A 21367-nucleotide genomic window follows, 5' to 3' on the forward strand; every position below is an offset into this window, starting at 1 on the left:
GGTTTGGTTTCTCTTTTCTGATCCTCATGGAATCATAAAATCATAAAATAGTTTGGGTTGGAAGGGACCAAAAAGATCATCCACGTCCAAAAGTCATAATGGTAACCATTAAAGAAGGCACTTTTTTTTTCTTTTTTTTCTTTTTTTCTTTTTCCTAATTAATAAAATTCTCTTAATAATGCCTCTCTGGGCATTATTTTCACAGAGAAGACCCTTTGAGAAACCCAACTCCAAACCTACATCAGTTAAATATTTTAAGGACAAACACATGGTATAGTTATTATATAAGGACAATTTTCATGTAAATATTAATGCCAGTACAATCTCAAATGTTTTTAATTTCAATTCTTAGCCTCATTCTCTGAGAACCAAGGACAAGTGCCCAGAGCTTTAACCAAGTGGATCCCACCTGCTCTTTGATGAGCAGGGCAGCACCAAATGGCAAAAAGCATTTTCTGACATGAAGCAAGGAAAGAAATGGAAAAAATTGATTACAATATTCACCTGTTCAAGAAAATATCCATCTAATATTTGAATTATAGAACTATGGGCTGGTTTGGGTTGTGAGGGGCCTTAAATTCCAAGTGCCACCCCTGCAAAACCAAGGCAATATGTTTTGGTATCCCTGTTCTAAAAGTTTCTTAAACACAATAGAGTGAGGTAAGAAAACAAACACCAGAGAAACCTGGAGTTCTCCTAGCAGAAACAAAACAAAGCATGTAACTTGTGTTTTGATTTTTATTCTGGAATTTAGATTTCATGTAGTGCTTAATACTATGCTCCTAGAGTAAGGGTAATGGGTAAGTAAGTAAGGGTAAATTCAATAGTTTTAGATCTCTCTCATGAATTTTTGATAACTGTAATTATTCATCCTGGAACTTTTGGTCTTCCATTGTAATTATTTTCTAAAATTCTCTTAATTTCCTTTAATGAAATAAACTTAATTCTATAAATTTTTACAGCAGAAGTCTCTTTCATTTGATAAGACATTTTCAACTTCTATTCTTTCTCAAAAGCAATTTGCACCCCCCCCCCCCCCATTTTATTTGCTTCTCTAAGAAAAACGTGCTAAAATAACTTTCATATAAGTTGAAATTCTAAATAACCAGGGAATGGGTGAGATATCACACGGAATTTTGGAAAGGCAATATAATTTTCCTTAGATGAACAAAAATTCAGTGCACCTTATATACTCTGCCACAATGTTGTTGAAGGGATTATTTTTGAGTAATGTATTTGAAGAAGGAGACCCTGTCATGTAGTGAATCTTTAATCTCTACAACACCTAAACAACAAGCAATAAGACAACAGCAAAACTCACCCTGTGAAAGAGATTTTATTACCATGAAACTTTAAATGTGTTTGCATATGTTAAATAGATGGGATGCAAAGACGAAAACGCCATGTTTCCTAAAACATTATGATTAAAAAAAAAAAATTAAAAAAAATTGGCAAAGTCAAGGAATGGCTCCAGTTAAGTGATGGTCTCAAAGAAGATGTATTTATTACCTCAGCCAAAACCACTGTGTGGAGAGAAGTGAACAAACTGCTGTGCTCTGTCTCATCAGGTGTTGGAAGAATTACTCTTTAATAATTGTAGAAACTACTCCAGGCTCCTTGAGGAGACGTGGGGGGCAATCCATAAAACCATGGGGAAACACTTTTTGGGATGAAAAGCTTCAAACAGCAGGACATCCAGCAGGAGTTTCTTGGTATATTAGGCTTTTAAAAATAATTGTCAACAATGGAGTCTCCTCCCGGTTCAATAAACACTTTTCCAAAATTATGTCACATATGGGTGGGATAAAAACACGTGGAAAAGAGAGAATTTTCCTGAGATTTTCCTAGCTTTACTCAATAATTATTTAATTAAACAATAATTTCATTAAATTATTTTATTAGGTTTGATTTTAAGTCAAAACAAATGAAGAAATACGGCGAAGTGACTCAAAATAATGTTAAGACGTCCACAATGACATAAACTCATAGATATTTAACTGGAAAGAAAAAATAGATCTAGAATAATTCTTACCCATGGGAAAACTTTGTCGAAACAAAGTTTCAACAAAGAAAAAATAGATCTGGAACAATTCTTACCCTAAGAAAAACTTTATGGAAACTGTGAGGAGTACCTGAAAAAACTCCAGGGTTTATCTTTCCTTATAAAGCAACTTGGGTGAAAAACATGGGATTGTAATTAGAGTTCATAATTAGTCTGAAGCATTCTGAAAATCAAGGAACTCCAGTGAGATAACATTTCTATAGAGAGATAGCTTCAGGGCACTTATTACTACAGGATTATAATCTTCATCTTATTGGTTGCAACACTCAAAGTAAAATTTTATATTTTAAAACTTTGCTTCTACGGAATTCCTCTCAGATGTCACTGTCAGAGCAGCTAGACCCTATCCCAAAAAGCAGAGTATGGGAAATAACAGTGTTTCATCCCTTTGGTTAAAGAGGAAAGGAAATTTTAGCTTTGGTCCTGATCACAGGTCAATTAAGTTTGTAATTTTCATAAGAGGTGGAAATAATGTTTGTAATCTTCATAAAAATATTAGATGCAATTTATCCTAGCTCATGGTGTTTCATAAGTGAAGACATTTGTTGGAAAATTACTATGTGCATGAATAATTATTAGATAAATTTCATTAACTGGGGGAAACTTGCTGCACTTTTTTTGTGAAAAAGAGCAAAATCTGGTATTGGATAAAACTGCCTCTACCACTGAAAGGCTCTAGATGGGTGCACAAGGTTTTGAATGCAGTTTCTTTTTATTTCTCTGCACCCCTGCAATTTCCAAACTGCATGGCTGCATTCCTACCCTGAGGGAAGGGAATTTGCTTTAAGCAGAACTCACAGTTTTAGAAATGCCAATACAATCTGAGAAATAAGTTGTATTAAAACAATCCTGTAAGAGTGCAGAACTAATCTGTTACTTTCAAAGCAGCAACATCTGGTCATATCTTACAGCAAAATCAATAGTAACTATAAATTATGGAGCATCTGAAGAGCTAGCATTGCTTCTAAAGTTTTAAGATAGAAATTAATGTTAGATTGCACTTTATATGTGGATTTTTCTCTTCTTATAAATCATATAGTTCAGCTCACGTGGCTGTGTTATAAATTCCTCTTCCCTCCACTTGAACATTTTCAGCTGATGTACCTGGGTAGCTTGGCCAGATCACTGTTAGGGGCTCTCACAAAAACAGCAGTGGTGTTCAAAGAGGGAGGCCATGATTTTTGGGAGATGCTATAAAAAAATGTGTTTATTTAAACCATTTCCCTAAAGAGAAAATGGCTGGGGGTATTGTTGTTTCCCAAGTAAAAAAAAAAAAACAAACATCCTTTTTTAATGTTTCTGTTGAATGGCTGCAGTACGTTTCTGCTAAAACACTTCCCATGAAAACTCCAAGTCTGACAAATCTCTCAAGAAATTGAGAGTTGAAAGTTGATGTTTAGTAATTAGAATGCATGGTCCATGGGGATGTGTGAGTACTCTACATATTTTCCCCAAATTCCTCTCTTTTCTCTCTTTTGCAGTGCTATTTCTCATCTCAGTCCTCCTTCCTGCTCATTTTGCTGCTACATTCATGTTTAAAGCTCCCTTTTGCTTCTTTCTGTATTCACTTCTAGTCTCTGCTACTCTCCCTCTCTCACATTCTACTCTTGGCTTTGTTCTCTGTCCTTTCATTTATTATTCTCTGCTGTATCCTAATTGCTTATATTGCTCCCAAGTTGTAGGTTAGCATTGTAAACACTGTTCAATCCTTCCTTGCCATCTTCCTCTCTTCATTCACTTTCCTCACCTTTTCTCTTTTGCTCCTCTGGAGGCCTTTCCTTCTTTTAACAAGCCACTATAAAGTGATTCCCCATTTATTTGATGTTTTAGCTCGCTGAGTTTGTACAACTCAGTGCCATTTCAAATATGTTAGGCTGCTCAGTGGCATTCTTCTCTGGTACACTGTCTTCTTTTTTCTTTAAATACTCCCCAGCTAATGGATTGCCAATTAATTAGAAATAGTTAATCTTCACAATAAAATAAACACGACGCGCTTGTGTCTCTCTGGGAGCTCCTAAACTAATTTTTATGACTGTGATGGTAACCATTCTCACTGCTTGGCAGCTTGTCAATGGAAATAAAATTTCTCTGAGCAGATACCCCAGCCATTGTTTGGAGAATGTTTTCTTTGAGCACAATGCTTCTGCATCTGCTGGCTTTCTTTTCCCTTCTTTCACTGCTTGTTCCCAGATCTTTAAAGGATGTCAGTTTTGGGGCATCATCCAGGTGACTGAGTTTTGCCAGCATAAAGACAGAGAAAAATCTAACATTTCCCAAAAAAAACCAAAAAAAACCCAAAAACAACAAACTGATTTTTTTTTCAGCTCCTAATTGAATCATTCTGTATCTGAAGCTTGACATGCCAGTTTAAACATGGAAGAAGGAAGGAATATGTCACTGATATTTTTAAATGCTACAGGAGGATGTTTCCTACTGACTCCAAGTTGAGGTGGAGGAGAAAAAAAAGAAGGGGGAGCAGGCAGAAGAGGATAGATCCCAACTGTGATACAGTTATACCAAGTTATACACAAAATGAAATGGGCTAAAATGATTTTGGTAAAGGCAGCTCTCAAGAAACAGTTACCACAATGCAGATGTAATGTAAATAATTCATACCTGCTGAAGTTGGGTCCTCTTCAATGGAGGCTGTGCAAAAAGGTGTCAGGAGTGGGGAGGGAGGCAGGGACAGAGAATGGGAAGAGGAAGGAAGGGAAAGAGAGAGAGAAAAAAGAGAAAAGAATACAAATGAAGAAATCCATGTAATTCTAATGGTTGTATTATATACATAAAAGCAGTCAGATAGAACAAAAAACTTTATCCTCATAATCCTCCACCCCTTCTGTTCCACTCAGATTCTTCCCAGCCTGTTGGGAATTGCTGATTCTGGAATTGAGCAGTCAGGGAGCCAAAGTGGCAGTTTTGGGGTGGGCTGTGTGTGCACATGTGTCTGTCAGGGACACAGCTACCCACTGGGCTCTCCATTCCAGATGTTTATTTTCCTTGGAAAAGCAATAAAAATCCTGTCTTCACCTCTCCCTTTTGTTGACAGATAACCATTAAATTGCCTTAAGTTACCATCAAAAAGCACTGATGGCTCTGGACTATCTATTACCCTCACATTCAAAAGAAGGAAACAGACACATTCCCAGCAAAAGTGCATTTTAAAAGTACATCAGTGACCTAATTCCTTCTCTTCTTTTAGTCAGTGTGGTTTATATACACATGCATCACAAAAACAGCCTCTTCACAGCCTTGAAAAACTTTTGGATGACAGTAAAAGCTGAATTCAAGTCTTTCTCACTTGGATACTGTAAAAGGAACCCAGAAGCGAGAGAACTCTCCATAAATGTGATATAGAGTTCCTTCTTGAGACATTAAACACGTGTATCCATACTTTTACTTTTTCTCTTTTAACAACTGCCTGCTGCCAGTTGAAATGGAAGCTCCTCCTGTTTTGATTTCTTGCAGAGCAGTCTCGGACAACACCCCTTCATCCACAGCAAGTGTTGATCCACCTTGATAGAGCTAGCACAGGGCACGGACAAAAAATTTCAAACGTTTCCTCAAACACCACCACCATGCATGGTAAATTGACATTTTTTTTCCTTTTGCTATAACCCCATGTTTTATGCAGGGAGAAACTAGGAGAGGAGCAGGGAGACCTTCCCTTTTCTTGGCAAAAAAACCTGTCAACACCAAGTGCAATAAACCTTGGTTAATTCAGCACAATATTCTGCATGCAGCAACCAGTACTGAACACATCAGTTATTTCTAATTGCAGGGTAGCATGGTGTCCTTTTGGGGACTGTCAGATCTAATCGAGAGGAAATAATGAATTACTCTCTCAAGCACCAGCCAACCATCTTGTCTCTAGCCACCGTTGTTGGAGGTAAACAGGTGATTTTTATTTCTAAAGTTTGGCGTTCAGATAAACCCTAAAGAAGGCTGCACAAAAAAAAAAAAAATAATAACATTATGTCAGACATAATTTAAAATGGCCTAAACATGGTACTTAGCAGAGCCTTGTCTCCTGTAACTCCTTATTTAATGTTTGAATGTGTATTTTGAAACTAGATTAATCCATTATGCAGTGTACAAATGTAAAGATAACATCAGGCTTTAACATGTTCTCTTACTACTTAAATTTAAATAAAATGTGTTTGTGGTAGTAGAGGATTTGAAGGTAATGAAAGAAAAGAGGGAAAGTACCACACCACTGTTTTAAACTTGAACTAATCAGCTAAATCATTAATTTAACAACATGAAAGCCGATTATAAACACACACAAAAAATCCCACAAAAACCAAAGAAACCAACCAACCAATCAAAAAAAAAAGCCAAAGAACCCTGATTCCCCAAACTCCACAAAAACAACAACAACAAGCCCGCAGACCAGAATGTTCAGAATATTTAAATCTCAGAAAAACAGAATCTGAAGTAAATAAACAAACCAAAAATTAAGTCAATAAAGTAGGTTGCAATTTCTCAGGGTACCAGTGGAAGAGACAACTACACAGACAGAACAGAACATGAAAGCAGGAAGTCAAAATTTTATAAATGCCCCAAATCCATATTAGCTTCCAGCTCTACTGCTGCTTGAATGAAAAATAATTCAAAGTACTGGAGACTCTGCTTTAAAACTGGTTAAACAAAATTGTCCAATTATACAAGGAATATTTATTCCAGCAACTGTTTCCTTCAGAATGCTATTTGAATAATATTCTGAGTCTTAATTATCAGGATGAATGGCAGCATTAGCAATTCAAAGCTGGATTCTGTTGCTGCTCTGATGGTTGTTTCAGAGGGACCACTCTGCACTTAGGTACACATCCAAATAAAACAGGATAGCTGAATCTCAGCTGAATAGATCACTCAGATGACAAGACGGCTATGCCAATATGGTTAGTTTTCTGTTTATTTAATTAATTTTGGCTATTTGATTGCTGGTTGAAGCTCATCCAGGAATAGACTATGTTCTTTTCCTGTCTCACTTAGAGTTAGTGAGAACTGCTCTTGCAAAAAGACCTAATCCTACTTGTCAATACTGTATTTCTTTATCCTAGACAGAAATAAAGATGGGTATTAAAAGTGGAGATGAAAATGCAGTTATGAACTTGTTCACAATTCAAACAGACTTCTAGAAAAAAATGAATCTCTTGCTTTTTGTGACAGGATATTTTTCCCTCCCTTTAGATTAATAAACCATGTTTAAAGAAACAGCCTTCAGTAAGACCTTGAGTAGTCAAAGAATACATCTGCTTTTGCTTTATCATACCAGCTCAAATACAGTATCAGCACTCTGCTTTCCACTTCTTAAGGAAATGCACTAAATTACCACACCAAAAATTTCCTGCATGACACAACCTTTATTTTTTTTTTTTTTCCCATCAGCAGTGATTTCGAACACATTTATTTTAAAAATCTATTTATATAATGACTCATCCCCAGGGTAATTATCTGTAATTTACTCTTTGCTGGTTGCAGAGGAGTGGGGAGGGGGTAAGATGGAGTTGCCTTGTTCAGCTGGGCTGGCAGAAGCTGGTGACTCAGTGCTGTGGGTGGTGGGTCCCTGTTGCCATTTTGCCATTTAACAAAAAAAAGGCCCCCAAAAAGGTCACAGACATCCCCAAGTCATGGTCTGGTAACAGCACTGCATGACCTTAAGCTGTAAATTACTTTACAGCTTTAAAACTTTTTTCACAAAGCTTTCCTTCCCCTTTTAATGTATCATTCACAAAATATAATAAGATATATGGCAGGAGAGATGTTGGATTTTATCTTCTTAAGAAAAAAATATGATGTTCACTTGGGAAAATTTAATTTTGTTTTTCTTAGAGGGGAATAATACTGAATGACATAAGTGGGATAAAAAAAAAATCCCAAAAGACACAGGCAGGTTTGGAAAGCTCGTATCAGGTGATGTGTCATCCAACATTAACTTAAGAGAGATAATGCAGAAAGGCAATGCTTGGATAGTATCTGAATATCTGTGCCAGACTCCTGATTATTTTTGTTACAATGGCAGAAACCTTGACAGGTCTGGGGAAAAAAAAAATCTGAATTTTGAAGCATAAATATCTTGGTTTAGGCAGATCCAGTGTAACAGCTTGCTATGCAATGTTACATCTTATGACACAAAAACTAGCTTTGCATTTTATTAAGCTTAGCTTGTGTTAAGTTTATATTAATGTTAATTTTTTTTAACATTCACATAAAATGTTATACTCATATACATAGGAATAAAATTAGATGTATATGGCACTATCCCTATGGAAAATCTGTACAAGAAGTCCACAAAATTATCCAAAGGAACAGTAAGCTCCAAGAGAAAATACCATTTTTCTGAGTGCAGCATCAAAAATAAATTAGTCTGCTCAGCATCAAATCTCAGGGGTCTCAGGGGACCTGCGTGCAAGGAAGACTGACTGACTTCCCAAAATCTCAGCTGTGGTCATTAAGAATGTGATTTTAATGCTACTGATGTTTCACTGAAAACATGTGTCTAAGAATGCTGTCTGTTATTCAGCATCCACAGGCCCTTGGAGCAGCATTCCTGTTTTTACACTCATTCATGAGAAAAAGGAAAAAAAAACCCAAAACATAAAAAAACCCCTGAAAAAATGCAACAAACACCCCAAAGAAACAGACAAGAGAGGCACAGCAGAACGAACAGAAATGAAGAAAAACAAAGCCAGAAGGAGCACGCCAGGCCCCTCACCAGTGCATGGCAGAGATAACTCTCCATGAACTAATGAAACTCAGCTTGGGTGACAGATGTTCGATGGAAAACAAATATATTAATTAAGAAACCCCAAAAATGGCCCTTGGCACTTAGTAGAGGAGATGTATCACTTTCCACAGGTTTACATCGATTTAAGCACTTAAAATCTATGGAAAAACTTACTCTTTCTTCATTGTTTTATTTCAAGAAAAACATATTCTAATAAAAAAGTGGTTGTCTGAGCAAAATGCCGTGTATTATTAAAATCCAGAACGTTTGGTCTTAAATTGACAATCTTATAAATGCCAAAGAAAGCACCCAATACATTCTCATTGGTCTTCCTTTTATACCAATCACCAGGGCCATCAGTGCTGAAGGAGAATATGTTTAAATATAAAATAAAAAAATTGTTTAGGCATAATACTATATTTTATAGAAGGCAAGATTAGGAAATGATTTTTTTTTTTAAGTGCCTTCACATTTACACCTCTCTAGAACAAGGCAGGAGTGCCCCGGTGTTTGTCAGGATGACCTTTCTTATGGAAAACAATGAAAAGAAGTTAAGTTTTAAAGCAATTCTTGAGTTCTTAGTCAGCCCCAGTTCCAGCGCTGCCAAAGGCACAACACTACTGAAAATTTTAATTCTAAAACCAGGAGGAGTCTGCCATGCCCCTGAAATATCACACAGTTTTACACACACACAGACATGATGCCATATGCAGATTTGAGAATATGTGAATGCTCCAAAAGGACAGAAAATGTAATGAGGAGTTGCCCCTGGCACTTTGGTGTCCAAAAAATACCTTTTTGTACCCAAAAAGGTAAAAGTGAATAAGGCTGCAAATCAGTGTGCAAATAAGTCTTTGCTGCTGTAAGTGTCAAAGAGCCCTCTCCAGTAACCAAATGAAGAATCTTAAAATAAAATGCTAAAAAAAGGCTGTAAAATGCAGTTTTAGCAGTAGGTACCTGCTAGCATCTGTTATTGTGGATGCAAAAACCTACCTGGGAAATCCCCACAGTCACAGATAGAAAGCTTTGCCTTTCAAGCCAAAAGATTTCATCTTTTCATATTTCAGTCACTTGCCTGAAGCTGTTCCACTTGGTTGTTTTGTGTGTTTTAAGGGAAATTTTACTACCTGTTCTTATGTGAATGCAGAATTTTAAAATAACATCACATACCACGCTGCAAAGTCATAATGGTGATAATACTTTTTATTTTATGGCTATCCTCCCACCTGGGGGAGAAAACAAAAAAATGCAATAAAAGCCCACTCAGATGTTCACAGGATTTTTGCTGGCTCTGGGCTGGTACAGGAGGCTGGATTAGGTCTCTTCGTGTGGTATTTTATCTGTACCACACAACCTGAAAATATTCTATATACAACATCCAGCAGCATAAAAAAGGATTCAAAGGGCCATAAAAATGCCCCAAACAGATGAGAAAACAGCAGTTAAGACAAATAAACACCAACTCTATTCAGTCCTGTAATATCATTCACTAATCTTAATGCGTGAGCTTTCTGTCACTGTATTTGCCACTTTTAACCCCAAAATAACTTCAACCAGCTGTCCTGCTGCCAGGAAATTTCACCCAGACTGTCCACTTTTCCTTGAGGAAACACATACTGGGAAGTTAAATAAGCACACAGGAAGGCCCAGAGACTTTCAAACCCTAAAATTTCAGGGTAAGTATGAATCCTGAAATTATCAGTACTGTCTCGAATAGTTTGTGAGTTTTGGCAAATTATCTAATGTGCCAGTTGCAAAGATTGTGCTGCCAACCTTTCTGGGCAAGGAAGCTGTATAAAACAGCAGGAAGACAGAAACTTTATCATAAAACCATTAAGATTTGTCTTGAAACACTGAGCTACCAATATTAAAAGTCTTTGGTTTGAAATTAGACGAAAAGGACTCGACAGCCTTCAGTTCCACAGAAAATGCATCATAATTAATAAAACTGCATAGGACCAGGGGCATACACTTCTTGGTGGAAATAACTGCTTCATTATAGGCCCTACAAAATAATTGTCTGCTTTTTTCCTTATATTTATTCACAGTAAGTCTATAGTGCCCAGTCCAGCATGACTGGGGGCTGGCACTCTGCTTTAACAACACAACACGATCTCCATCACGGGAAACCCAAATTGCATAAGGTGCCAGGAGGAGAATTCAAAGGAGCAGATGGCAGATAAAACAAGGGATGTGGTCTTGGAGAGGTCCCACGCAGGGAGACACGTCGCTTTGGTTCAATGTGTGTTTTTTAATTGTTTTTCATTAAATTCAGGAACAAATAAAATGCTCTACCATAAAACCACACAGCATGAATACAGGTGTGGGAGAAGAATCAAGTTCTGGTGCAAGAAAGGCAAAGAAGATATTTTTAAATGAATAAAACACTATTTTCATTGTTCAGGTGGAGTTTGGAGACTGGAACTTCTTGCTTAAGGAATAAAAGACACACAAGTAATATCTTCTAGCTTTTCTGGTTGGACAGAAACAAAAGAAGATCCTATGAACTTTGCAGCCAATATTGCATTTATATTCAGCTTCAGCACAACGAGAAAAAATACCTATCTGAATCCATTATTGTTTAGCATTGAAAAATGTATGTCAAAAAATATGTGTGATATAGACTGTGGCAAAACGGTGTCAGTAATACACAATTTCAATAAAACACTGCCCTAATCTAGATCTCAGAAATTTATTACCACAGATCTGGGGTTAAAAACAGTGATAATAAGCCATATATCAATTTGTCAAAGGGTACCTGCAGAAGCCATGCTTAAGCCAGAGCTCTTTAAAAATAATACATTGTTCTACCCTGAAATATGACTATTCCTTCCTAAAGTAAGGAAGCTTACTTTAAAAGTTGGCCAATTTTAACAAATTTCTGCATCCTACACTGGTTTTACGCAACACACAAACTTCTTTGCTGAGACCTGCACTTCAACAAAGAGGAATGCCAAACGAGAAGCATGCTCAAGTGTAAAAAAAGGTATTTTTTTTTCTCTTGCTCACAAAAGTATTGGTTTGCAAGGTGCAAAGTAGGCAAAAGGACTGTGATAGAAAATAGAAAAAATACACCTGGTGTGATTCTTCTCAGAAATGCTGCATTTTTCCTCTTAATTTTCCATCTATGTAATTCTTAATTTTATTCAGAAAATAACTAGAAATTTAGGCCTTTTCTCATGAACAAGGGAAGATCATTTGGACTGATTTTTCTCTTATCTTGGTAAATAAAACAGTTGACCAGAAGCCAACACTTGAGCATCCTCTCTGAATTCACCCCTGAAAGAAACATTTTTACAGCAGCCATCAGTGAGCACTTTGGTGCTCCTCCATGCCATTCACTTTTCATTAGTGTAGGAGTTGGGACTATTGATTTTGAGTTCTTCTCTCTCTTTTTTTTTTTGTTTTTAAAAGATGTTTTTATTTCATCCTGAGCATATGGATTTTTCTGTGTCTCACCCACTTCCCCATACATTTCTCAGAGCACATTTGTTCATTTTCAGTGCAGGGTTTTGGGTTCTCAAGGGGTGCTTAACACCCTTTCTTGTGGCTGCAATTCAAAACCCTTCCCAACCAGCACCTCCCACTTGGAGAAAAAAAACAGCTGCCAGGCTCTGGAGTGCTGTGCTAAAATTCTGCCCTTCATTTTTGGATTTTCCCCTCTTCTGTTCTGCAAACAGATGGCAAAACCTCTCCTTGCTGGAAGGCAATAATCCTTCCAGCTGATGTTGGATGGAGTCTAGAAGTCTTCCACACATTCTGGTCTCACTGTGCGCCGTCGCAGCCCACCACAAAAACAAGGAGTGCTATTATAATCTGCTCTCCTTGGCACTGGAGATGCTGGAAATGCATCGACTTTGGGTCGTTTCAGGTCAGAATGATGAAAATCAATGCATTTTGTCCTTGCTCCTTGTTCAAGTAATGCCTTGTGTCCGTCAAAAAAAGAAAAAGGGTGCAAAGAAATGGGGCATGCACAGGCACAGCTGGGCTGGAGGGACAGGACAAGGGGGAATGGCTTCAAACTGAAAGAGGACAGGGTTAGATGGGATTTTGGGAAAGAATTCCTGGCTGGGAGGGTCTGGGACCTTGGCTGCCCAGAGGCTGCCCCTGGATCCCTGGCAGTGCCCAAGGCCAGGCTGGACACGGGGGCTGGAGCAGCTGGGACAGTGGGAGGTGTCCCTGCCATGGCAGGGGTGGAACAAGATCCTTAAGATCCCCTCTAACCCAAACCATTCTGAGATTTTATTGTTATTGAAATATGCTAAATTTAAAAGCTTGATATCCTTTCTTCTTCCATAGTCTTCCTCTCAAGCATTCAGGGTAAATACATTAAGTGTTTCATCCTGGAGATCTGGGTAAAGGACCAGCAGATACTTCAGATGGTCAAGAAAACCTGAGCTGGAACTTCACAGAATCACAGAATAATGAGGTTGGAAGAAACCTCTAAGATCATCAAGTCCAACCCATGCCCTGACACCACAACTAGACCATAGCACCAAGTGCCAAGTCCAGTCTTTTTTAAAACATATCCAGAAATGGTGATTCCACCACCTCCCTGGGAAGACAATTCCAGTACTTTATTATTCTTTTGGTGAATTTTTTTTTTCCCTAATATCCAACCTGAACCTTCCCTGATGTAGCTGAGGCTGTGTCCTCTTGTTCTGTCAATTGCTGCCCAGTGGAAGAGATGGACCCCACGTGTCTAGAACCTCCCCTCAGGAAGTTGTGGAGAGCAATAAGGTCATTTCTGAGCCTCCTCTTCTCCAGGCTGAACAACCCCAACTCCCTCAAACATTCCTCATAGAGCTTGTGTTCCAAATCCAAACTTGATTGATTTTCATTACTCTTAAATGCATTTAACAAAATATAAATTACCAGCTTGTCTTCTCCATCAACTGCTCAGTTCAGGACAAAACTTGAAAAATAATATTTTGTTGTTTGTTTTCCTGTTTTTTAGTTGTTTTCTTTTTCCCCCAACCCCTATAGTTTAAAAAAGTATATACATTAAGTAGAAGTGGAAAACTTTTCATTTGGGTCAACCAAAAAAATTTCCATGCTTGTAGTTAATCAACTCAACTTCAATCTTTTCAAGAGAAAAAAACTCACCCATTTCAGAGCACTTGAAATAGCCTTTTTAAAAGTTCAAAATTAGGCAACAATAAACAGTGTCTCAAAAATTAAAAAAAAAGTAATAATACATTTTTATACATATTTTCCTATATTTTTTATGTTGAACTTCTTTCTGTTAGTTTTTAGGTCAAAGATATGTGTTAGTTTTTGAAGTTAAAAATTCCTTCTGAATTTAACACGCACTCATGAATAATTTGCATGGCCCCCATGGCACTTTCCTGTTAATATTCATGCAAGGAAAAGTTCAGGTTCAGAACTGGGTGATCCAAATGCTAACAGATGCAGTTTTACTGCATTGTCAATTGCTCAACTTTATACAGCATTATTAATGTTAACATTAAACACTGACTTAACTATGTCAGTGGAGTTGCTGAAATCTTACAAGGACTTAAATTAAAGACAAAGACAAAATGCAAAAGGCAGAAATTAATCCCCAACACTAATTTTTCCCCCACCAAAACCTTTCTTCACCAAGAATTTTGGGATGGTTTCAGCGAACAGAAAATATTCCTCTTAATGAAATCCATTGGAATATTAAAATTTACCTTAAACCACCCATTTTAAAATCTGTGCTAATTACTGTATACAGCACTCTGCAAACTCTTTCTACATCAAAGATTGTAGTGACTAAGTTGAAGGTACGTTGAAGAAACCAGACATAAAAAATATCAGTCATGAAATATTCATCCGTTGAGCAAATTGCTCCACTTCATAAATATTCCATGTTTTAACCTAGAGAATTTTATCCATGACTCTGCATTAAAAGGACAAAATGACACACTACAAATTTAAAAAAAAAACACACACAAAGATGTATATTCAAACATACAAGCCCTACTCTACATAAGCCGACAGAGAAAAGTGTCTGCTAAAACAAAACAGCCATTATTTCACTGGATTATCTTCACTTATCTGTCATCTTCCTGATTCTCTGTTACACACAAAGCTTTTTAAATGAGATGTATTTTATAAGTATAAAAGTGACTGACTGAATTTAGTGTCTCCTGCTGACCTCGAACAAATCAATGAAATACAGATTTATAATACTTTTCACTAGCTGTGCTTCTTTTACTGTACTATCTTCCAGTTTGGGAATTATTCTAATGGCCCCTCACACTACTTTACCAGAGCTTAGTTTAGCCATGACCAAATCCCAGTTTACAACTCCAGGAAAATTAATTCCTCTGTAATTAGGTCAGTCTTTCCCAGTAGAAAGTGATAGTGAAAATTTTGCTACCATTTTGCCATCACGAATGCAAACCTCAATAAGTCCAAGGCTTGCTGAGGTTCTTTCCAGCTCTTTCCCAAAGTATTTTCAATCTCCACTCCACATGCAGCCCCAAAATTCTGGGGAAGGCCAGTACTTACTGACATTTCTGCATTAAGGTAATCAATCAGGTCTCAAAAGAAAGGGCTTTTCCCCCCCTTTATGTTTTTCTGTTTGTTCTTTTTTTTTTTTTTTTTTTTTAATTGGGCTTTTTTTGTTTGGTTGTTTAATTTTGGTTTTTTTTTGTTGTGTTTTTTGGTGGTTGTGGTGTTTTGTTTCTAGGGGTTTTTTTGATTGTTGGTTGAGATATTGATTGGTTGGTTGGTTTTGTCTTGTTTGGGTTTTGGGTGTTGATTTTTTTGTTTATGTTTTTGTTTTGTTTGTTTTGTTTTTTCTTTGGTTGGGGTTTTAAGTTTGGTTTGGTTTTTTATTTGGTTTTTGTTTTGTTTGATTTGGTTTGGTTGTTACTTTTGGTTTGTTTGTTTGTTTTTTTTAATTCTTCCAGAATTTTTTGTTCTCCTTGGGGGACAGGAAAGCTGAATTAGATAAACTTTCCTTTTCTCCTTCATTCTTATACCTGATTTACCATGCAACTTAAGCACTGACAGCAAATTGGGTAACTTGGTAAAAACTAAGAAATAGCAGATGCTCTTTGTTTCCAAATAACATTAAGGAGGAAAGATGTTAATGGTGTATCCATGTTATCCATAAAAACTGAACCAGTAAACTTAAGCAAAATAAAGTGTTTTCTGTCCATATTCCTTCCTCTTCAGGTTCTAAAGTCCTCTGGCCTTTCTTAGACACCTTGAAGCCTTTTAAGGATATTTTTGATCAATTTTCTTGCTCTCCACTCCATAGTGGAGTAGGGGATGCTGTTTTTTCCTTTAAAAAAAATCTGATTTATTGGTCAAAAAAAAATCCTTCTGAACAAAGTCTTGAAAATCAGTTAAAATTTCTGACTTCTGCAATGAAATTATACCTGGAAGTTGCCACAACCTTGTACTTTGTTTTCATAGTTTGTTTTTCTCTCTTTTCTTTCCAGTAAGAGCAAACATCATCACCACAGTGCCAGTTGTACCTGATGCTATGATAACTCAAGAATTCAGCTGGACCCACAGCAAGCCCATGTTTAAGAATAATTCTAAAATGCGTTAAAAATGCTCAATAGTACTAAAAAATTACGATTTCTCATCCAGTTTTATATTGAATTACAGCCATTGAGAATATTTGGGTTTGAATAATATCTACAATATCCAGTTGTCTACATGACAGTGGTTCTGCTGAGTGTCTGCAGGCCAGATCAACACCTTTTCCTTTTCAGCTTTTCCATCAGCAATTTATACTGTAAATATAGTCTTTTATATTGTAAATATTTCCTATTTACAAAATGATCAAATAATTGCAGTATCACAAAATTATTTAAGTTGGAAAAGACTTCCAAGATATAGAGACCAATCTGTGACCTAAGCCCAGCTTGTCACTTCTCTGGTTTTTCTGGCCACACTATTTTTGATACAAATCCTCCTGCTGTTTTATATGCCATCCATTTTCCATCATCTCACCTACTCTTTCTCAATAATAAGAATAAATAATGCAGTCAGCAAGATTCCTGGACATCGAGATATAAAAGATCTTAAAAAAAAAAAAAAAGTAAGCACATAAAATAAATTTGGCGCCTCCTATAATGATTTTAGAACAGATTTGGGTTAAGTTTTCCAGCCCTTGCATATACATTTCAACAAAGGTTTGAAAATATCAAAGAAAGAAAAAATTAATAGAAATGTTACCACAACAGGAAACAGTAGAAATAATCAGATGGGGGTTAGAGTGTGCTGTTGCTTGATTGATTAAAACATAAATAGAGAAACACCTGAGCACTATTTACACATAGAAAATAAATCCAGTGCTGAAAAGCTGTTTTAGTTTGTTCATTTGTTTAATTGTTGGCACCCACCTCAAAACAAGAAGTGATATTTTTAGATGAAGTTGTAACTGCAGGTTGTACCACAGTGGCACTCAGGTCAAGGAACAGGAGGGGAAAATAATCCCTGAAATACTCATAATCTAAACAATGCCATTTTCCAATTATTCTAGAGCAGAGACTGCCAGTTAGATCAGATGGGCTTCTCTCACCTTATCAAAATCCCTTCTCTATATCCCCTCATCTTCCTGGATTTATCCTATTTGTAAGATTCCTGGGGAAAGCAAAACTTGGGGGTGGCTCTCTGGACTGCAGGCAGAAATATTTGGGTGTGATTTACAGAGGTCACCCTGCATGTCCTAGTGATGGCCTCTTCTACTCCTAATGTGGATGAATCCTGACAGACAGCCACAAATCTAACTGTACTCAAGTTATAACTGGTGAATAATGGGCCCTGAGCACCTGTAAAAAATGTTTAAGTGCATGCAGACTATTTGTTTACATTTTTTATTTGTCCTAGTCTCTGTGAATGCAAAGCACTTGTGTCCTCAGCTCCTCTGCCAACGAGTTTGGTAACCTTTCTCCTGTCTGAGAGCATATTTCCCATGCTCCCAAACAGTGGAAATGTGTGGTCCTGCAGCTGATGTTGCATTACAGATCCCACTAAACTGCCAAAAAAACCTCAATTTCCCTGAAGTTTCTCTGGAACTGTGCAGCCACTTCCCTCTCCCTGTCTTGTGATGCTGTTCAGCTGCCTTGCCAGGCTGCTTTGATTCCTTTTTAATCAGGCTGCTTTCATCACTTTGTTCATCACAGTGTTTCATCACTGCTATGTTTCACTGTACTGCACTCTGGTTTTCTATTAATCACATCCTCTTTGCTGCTCCAGCTCTCACCAGACAGGGTGTTGCCACTGTGATTCGGGTACCACACACTGGCTAACGACATGAAAAAGAAAATTTTCTATGTTTACGTTGCTAAATTGTCTCTTTCCTATCCAAATATGGTCGTGAAGGCTGTAAAAATGCAAATAAACTAGATTTATAGTGCCACCCACAAGTCCTGTCTACTCTCCTACTCAACCTGTAGAGTTCTCAGGCTCCAAGTAGAATTGTCACATCAAGCCAAGTGCCTTCAGCACAGAAAATCTACATTTTAGGGCTGCCAAGTCAAAGCAGAACATTGTAGCTACTATGGACCATTTTGAATGAACACAGTTCATGAGAAATGCAGATGCAACACTCCCTGTTAGGGAATATGAAATTAACTTCAGTGGCAAGTGAAATTATTTTAAAAAGCCATTTAATTCAATGCTTATTAGCCAGATTATGGTAATTTTATTATATAATTTTCCTGAACAAGGGTCAGGTATTTCTCCTAAAGTATTGCCAGCAGTTTGATTTCAGCCAGATCAGAGAAAACCTGTGTAATTTAATTCTTTAAGTATTTTACTGTAAGATGCATGAAATAAACGCTTGACACATCCCAGTTCTAATCAGTATCAAGATACATAGCCTGCTAGTTTAATATTTACATTCCTTATTTTAGTAAACTTTTTTTTTGTTCCATGGTCTTTGGGCATTCATTTATCCAGCTGCAATGCCTGAAACACAATTAATTTATTTTATTTTGAGTTACTGATTCTTTTAAACTGCTCAGGTTTCCTCCTGCCTGAGAGGGCGAGTGATGAAGGCACTGATGTTTCAGAAGCATGCACCACCTTGAATTCAGATTGAAATATTTATTTGCTTTGTTTATGCTACATTGGTCAGGATCTGTTGTTTTAATATGAGTAAAACTGATCCCAAAGTCACCACCAGTGAGGGCAAAGTTAATCCACTGCTCACTTTTGTTGCTGACTTAGGCTAATGTATTGTTCAGCTACGAGCTAATGACTACTGCAGATGTTTCCTATTTCATGCCAGGAAAAGCAGAAGCTGAAATTAAATATTTTCTTTTTATGACTGTCATCGTTCCCCTTATAAATTACAGCCCATTCAGTCATATTTTTGAATAAATCAAATGACACTGACAATGCAGTTTTCCTATCTGCAAAAATTAATCTTAAAGGACCAAATTCTGGCCTCATTAGACTGTTCATAATGAGTAATATAACTGATGATTAAAAAGTTGACCTGCCTAAGAAGAAGAGGAAAGTAATAAGGATTTTTAATCAAGACACGCTTCTCTCTCTCAATTGCAGCAAGATTACATTTGTACTTGAAAATGTTGGCATACATCTGTCTTCATGTTATTTCACACCCTTACAGCCCTCATCTTAGTTAAGACATGGAGAAAACCAAGACCACTTCAAAAAATGATTTTTATTTGACTTAATGTCAATTCAAATTGAGTTGGACAGAACTGGATCCTTAATATGAACTGGATGTTTTATATTTCTTGATAATGGTAATATAATACACTGAGATTTAGCTCTTAAAAATATTTTTCTTACTGGGTTCTCAGGGTTTCAAGTCTTGATCCACAACCAGGGTTCTGCTGAAAGCCTTGATGTCACCACTGCCTGCACAAATGCAGATTTTGTGCTAACACAGGGTTGCAAAAACATCTCAGAACCTTTTCTCAGGTGTATCTATGTAGTTAAGAATCTTTATAAATGATAAAAACCCTTCCTTGCCACAGTAGGAATGTTTTTAGTTTGTACTCTCCCAACAGGAGAAAGATGGTTAATGTAGGGGAAAAACAAACCTGCCATAAGAACATGGTTTTTGTGTGAAGGACTAAACTCAAAAACATGGCTTGGGAAATCTGAAAATGATGTGGCAGTGTTTTATGCTGTCTTTAATCACCGTTAGAAAAGTATATTCTGCTGAGTCCCATAATACTCACTGAGAATACAATTTTTATCTTTATTAAATGCAAGTTGATGGAACTGAGCTTTTCACCCCTTCTAAAGCACGAGTCACTGAAACTGCTGAATAAATTAGGAAACAAGAAATGTTTTTAAATTACAATATGGATAACATAATAATATGTTATTATCATGTTGGAGAAGAAATGGCCATAAAATATCTCAGTTCTTCATCACATTTCCAATAACATCTATCTTTTCTTCAGGTACATCCTTTCTTGTCACCTCCCCATTGATGGCTTTTGCAACAACACATCTGACAGTCTGGGGACTAACATACTACTTTTTCTTCTTGCTTTCTTGTTGTTTTGTTGTTTGTTTTTTGTTGTTGGTTTGGTTTTATAATGGGTATTAAACGTTCATTCATAATGAATTCATTTAAATTTAAATGTGCTTTTGAAACTGATGCTGCTTCCAGTCTATGTTGGAAATGAGACAAAGGCATCATCAACAAATGAGAATTTTTTTTCTGCCCTGGTTCTGTCTGCATTGTGAAACACATCAGACTCCATGAAAACTCCTAAATACATTTAGAAGGAACAGAAACTCTAAGGCTGTTGCCACAGCAGCAGTAGTTCTTTCCTCTCCAGTTTTCCCTACACCTGAATTTAGAAGGACCAGTTGAGCAAACAGAGTCAGCAGAAGCCAAATAGTTATTGCTGTTCAAAGCCACGAGGAGCTACAAAAAATACTGGCTGGGATTTAGAGAAAAGACTCTGGAATTTACAGATATCTTGGATTTTCCCTCTGAAACTCTGAATCCACAGGCAGATCACTCCCAACCCTGTCTTCCAGAGTGAGGTATCCTATGCAGGATAAATGTCTGCAAGCCCTGGAACTTCTTTCCCTGATCTTTTTTTGCTGGATAAAAGGAGCAAAAAATTGCATTACCCAGAGGACACAACCTTCTGCAATAACCTATGTTTGTGTGGATACAAAGTGAAAAGGCCAGGAAGAACTGTCCATGAATGGAAATGCAATACGTGAAGCATCTCCGTGAGGATTTGAAGACCGAGCTTTTTGTATGCTGCTGTCTGATGGATGGCAGAACCAAACATTCCAGGATATTTTGACCTCTTCTGTTAGGCTGTGAGGAGGTAAGTGTAGGACATCATTAAGGCTGGGAGAATTTGGATTGTTCAGCCCACAGAGGTGGATTTGGACTGAGCTCAGGGTGGCCTGGCAGGAAAGATGGAGAGAGACAATGGACAAGGGATGGAGGGACAGGAGCCAGGGAATGGCTCCACTGCCCCAGGGCAGGGCTGGGTGGGACATTGGGAATGAGGAATTGTTCCCTGGCAGGGTGGGCAGGGCTGGGATGGGATTCCCAGAGCAGCTGGGGCTGCCCCTGGATCCCTGGGATGCCCAAGGCCAGGCTGGACACT

The 21367-nt window shown here is 37.3% G+C and overlaps 1 protein-coding gene across 2 annotated transcripts in view; it reads right to left on the reverse strand.

Moving 5' to 3' along the window:
* The window catches only part of EDIL3 (EGF like and discoidin domains 3), a 238130-nt gene that overhangs the window by 137104 nt on the left and 79659 nt on the right, over positions 1-21367 (reverse strand). Inside the window, exon 3 of one of the 2 annotated variants that reach the window (XM_021551869.4) lies at positions 4679-4708. The exons of the other annotated variant lie outside the window; for it this stretch is intronic. Within the exon in view, the coding sequence (XP_021407544.1) occupies positions 4679-4708 (30 nt within the window). The remainder of the gene's footprint in view (positions 1-4678; positions 4709-21367) is intronic. 2 annotated transcript variants of the gene reach the window in all.

This window comes from Lonchura striata, chromosome Z (genome assembly GCF_050655825.1).
Source record: "Lonchura striata isolate lonStrDom1 chromosome Z, ASM5065582v1, whole genome shotgun sequence".
Classification (NCBI taxonomy): Eukaryota; Metazoa; Chordata; class Aves; order Passeriformes; family Estrildidae; genus Lonchura; species Lonchura striata.